We start from the raw sequence: 3,729 nt of genomic DNA, 5'->3' as shown, positions 1-3,729 counted from the left end.
TGTTTGTTTAGCCTTCATCCATATTTCGTGCAAATATCTTAAGGTTAACATAATAGAACTTTTATAATTTCGACATAATTCGAACAATACTCACATTTAAGGTGTCCCCACAGTTTTGAACGAATTATAGTTATTAATTTAATCTAGACACATGTTCATTTATCTACACATTTATTTTTGTAAATATTCAATAAGTTATCATTGATCTTTATCTATATGCGCAATGATTCACTTCCATAGTTAAAAATTTGAAAATAAAATTGTGTTTTGTATATTTTTTTTTTTTGTTTGTTTATTAATTCCTAGGGAGATGTTATTTTTAAAGTTGTTTTGTTTTAAAAAAAAAGTTTTCGCCTTGAAATTTATAAAACTTAAAAAAAATATAATTGTTTTGCTACAATAATAAAGTAAAGATTAAAGCATTATCAAACATCAGTTACAATAAGAAAAGATGTTATTGTAGGACATTTCAACATTTTGTTGAAAAAAATTAATAAATTTAACAGTACATTTACGGTTATGATTAATTTAGTTAAAATGCTGTAATAAACGTTTTTATTGTAGTAATCTGGGATCCTTTATTATGACCTTTATTATGACTTTACGTAAACCGTGGTATAAAATAAAATGTTCTTTACATTTAATGGTAGCTAATTAAAGAGCTTGGAACCAGTCTCAGAAATGCGTTGAAATGATAATAACGTATTCGATTCTTAATTGCGAATAATATCCTTAAAAAATTGTGTTAAAATTATGACTAAATCTCCGAACAGAATCTATTGTGCTATAAGCAAAACCGTTAAATATCCTATGAATACCAAATATTACCTGACAACGTTGAATAGCTCTCACTCGTAACAATCTACGAGATATAGTATATCGTAATATCGTAAATATTATAATGAGTTTTGAAATCCCAAGATATTTTTGGGTACTCTATTCTAAGTTTTAAAACGTTATATAAAAATATGCCCATGTAGCAGTCCCGTAAGACAAAACTAAGTCATGCAAAGCAAAATACATTTTCAACTTAATTGAATATGATAACTTAAATATGATTCCATTGTTTGTACATGATTGATTATCCAAATAAGGATGCCAACTTAGACTATTATCAAAAGTTACATTTTAAATCACTTACTTCTTCAATATTATCTAATCTAATTTGTGTAGCTGCAATATTAGTCCTACGCAATTTGAAAATTAATAATTTATGTTTTGAGAGAATTCATAGCAAGTTTATTTAATTTAAAAAAATTCAGACAACACAACTAAATCATGTTCAATATTAGACTTAATAACAAGAAGATCATTAACTAGATAAAATAAGCTACAATCATTTGCATATATATACATATATAAATATCTACAATATATTTGCATAAAATGGCTCACCTATCAGAGGAAGTTTATGGATGTCGTTAATGAATATCAGGAATAATATTGGTTCGGGGATAGAATCCTGAGAAACCTTGATATTAATAAAGTCATAAGAACTTTCTACACCTTTGCAGTAGACAAATTGATTACGAAATTTTAGGTAACTCACCATTATTGCAAGAGCTGAGACCGAAAAATCAGCCACTTTCTAGTAAGCTTAAAAGTGGATTTGTATAACGGTTTCGAATGCTGTTATATTGGAGACATTTGTATTGCCCATTAATAAAATTAATTATTATCATTATTAATTTTCCATCGGCATACAAAGAATTCGCCAATTTTTAACATATTTGGAAAAGTACATAAAGTTTGATCTGAAATTTTCAAAATTATTTCAAAAGTAAATCATAAAAATCAATTTTAATTTTTTGAAACTTTTCTTTTCTATATTTTTTTTTTTTTCAACATTATTATAAAAAATAACTTACATTTTATATTAAATTTTCTTAATCATCTAATGGACTAGATTTGAACAAATTCAAATTTACAAAAGACTAACAAATAAATTTAATTAAATTAATTAAAAAAATTTTTATAAAGAATGATTTTTAAACATTTTTCTTCTTTCTTCATTTAAAATAGCAAATCAGTCTTTCTTTTTCCTTTGCAATGCAATAAAAATGCAAAAACAAAAAAAACTTAAAAATCAAAATTAACTTTGGTACTTTTAGCTTCAGAATTCATTGAACATTTTACATTTAATTTAAAAAAAAAATTAATTTTCTATATTAAAAATTAAAAAAAATTAAAATTAATTACTTATTGGACATATTCTTTGACATTCTACATTATCATCGCAATGTTTTCGTAATAAAGACATACGAGAAAATGATTTTTTACAATTTTCACAATTGTATTTTTTGACATCGACATGTGTCTGTTGATGGGCTCTTAAATTAGAACGATCAGCAAAAGCTCTCGGGCAATGATCACATTGAAATGGTTTCTCTCCGGTATGTGTTCTTATATGACCTTGTAATAACCATGGTCGCGAAAATGATTTACCACATATATTGCATTTACATGGTAATGTATGTGTTCTAATATGCATTTTAAGGGCACCCAATGAATTATAAATTTTACTACAATCTTGACAACTAAATACTTTTTTAATTTGATTACTTTCAATTTTTGGACAATGGAATTGTAAATGTTTTGTAAGGCCAGCAAATGTTGAATATGATTTACCACATTTATCACAATTAAAACGTATTGTATTCTTAACTGTACCAGTAGACGATGGTGAGGTTGCCGTTAGCGATAATGTTGAAGAACCATCTAATATTTTATTTTTATTATAATTTAATTGTGATTCGGATTGATTATAATATGATCCATTATTAAATTCTGCTATTGGTAATGGTATATAATTTCTTATTGATAAATCTTCAGGTTCTTCATTTTCTTTAATTGCAGTTATTATTGTTGATGTTTTATATTCTTCATTTAATTGATAATAATAATGATTTGATTCTAATGATTGATTTTGATATGATTTTTCTATAATTTGATAATTACTATTATGATAATTACTATTATGATAATTACTATTATCACTATTATAACCAGAAGATACTGCTGATATTGGTGATAATCTTGGTGACATTGATTGTTCATTGTAATTTGTATAACGCATTTCGATACTAATTGGTGATATTGTTGAATTACGTGATATATATGAATCACCGGATAGCGATTCCGGAGTTATTGATCTTCGCTCAATTTTATTATAATGTAATTGATGTTGTGTTGTTAAATAATTTTGTTGTGGCCAAGTTATTGGACTAAAATATTTAGTACTATTTTGTTCCTCTTCTTTTTTGTAATTATTTGGATTTGATGCAATTGATAAATCAATTGGACAAAAACGTTTCGATTCATTGATTTCATTAATTTGAATTTCATTTTTACGTTTTAATGATAAGTCTTGTGGTTGGTCTGTATAATCCAATGGTAGATTGTTTTGAACAATTTGTTCTTCATTAATTTGATAAAAAATTGGTCGTTTTTTTAATGGGCACTTCATATAATCCATTTTTTGTTAGTTTTTTTAAATTTTTCTTTTTTTATCGAAAAACAAAATTATTAATAAAATTTTAAAATTTAAATTTCTCTTTTAATTGTAAACCGTTATGTTATGTTATGAATGCTACAACTCGAATGATTTAATCCTTGAACATGAAACACTATTTATACTCTTTCATTATCCCCTCTACAAAATTTTAAATGAAAAATAGTATTTTTACTTCTTTTTTTTCCAAAATAAACTCAAAGAAATTCTTTTATTGG

At 25.0% G+C, this 3,729-nt stretch overlaps 1 protein-coding gene across 1 annotated transcript; it reads right to left on the bottom strand.

Annotated features, from left to right (window-relative positions):
* Nucleotides 1-1,668: 1,668 nt before the first annotated feature.
* On the bottom strand, nt 1,669-3,475 carry LOC129612197 (protein snail-like). Its single transcript, XM_055525717.1, has 3 exons — nt 2,989-3,475; nt 2,200-2,844; nt 1,669-1,754 (listed from the first exon to the last, which is right to left on the bottom strand). The coding sequence occupies exons 1-3, from the start codon at nt 3,473-3,475 to the stop codon at nt 1,669-1,671; spliced, it is 1,218 nt and encodes a 405-aa protein (XP_055381692.1).
* Nucleotides 3,476-3,729: the final 254 nt, after the last annotated feature.

This window comes from Condylostylus longicornis, unplaced genomic scaffold (genome assembly GCF_029603195.1).
Source record: "Condylostylus longicornis isolate FDR11 unplaced genomic scaffold, ASM2960319v2 ptg000063l, whole genome shotgun sequence".
Classification (NCBI taxonomy): domain Eukaryota; kingdom Metazoa; phylum Arthropoda; class Insecta; order Diptera; family Dolichopodidae; genus Condylostylus; species Condylostylus longicornis.
The sequence above is the reverse complement of the archived record's forward strand: the minus strand, read 5'-3'. Positions and strand labels throughout refer to the sequence as shown.

Coding starts and splice junctions, on each gene's coding strand:
- LOC129612197 (XM_055525717.1), bottom strand. CDS start 3,475: ATGGATTATATGAAGTGCCCATTAAAAAAACGACCAATTTTTTATCAA. Junction 2,845..2,988: donor TGGTTATAATAGTGATAATA/GTAATTATCATA, acceptor CTGCAATTAAAG/AAAATGAAGAACCTGAAGAT. Junction 1,755..2,199: donor TCAAAGAATATGTCCAATAA/GTAATTAATTTT, acceptor TGAAAATTTCAG/ATCAAACTTTATGTACTTTT.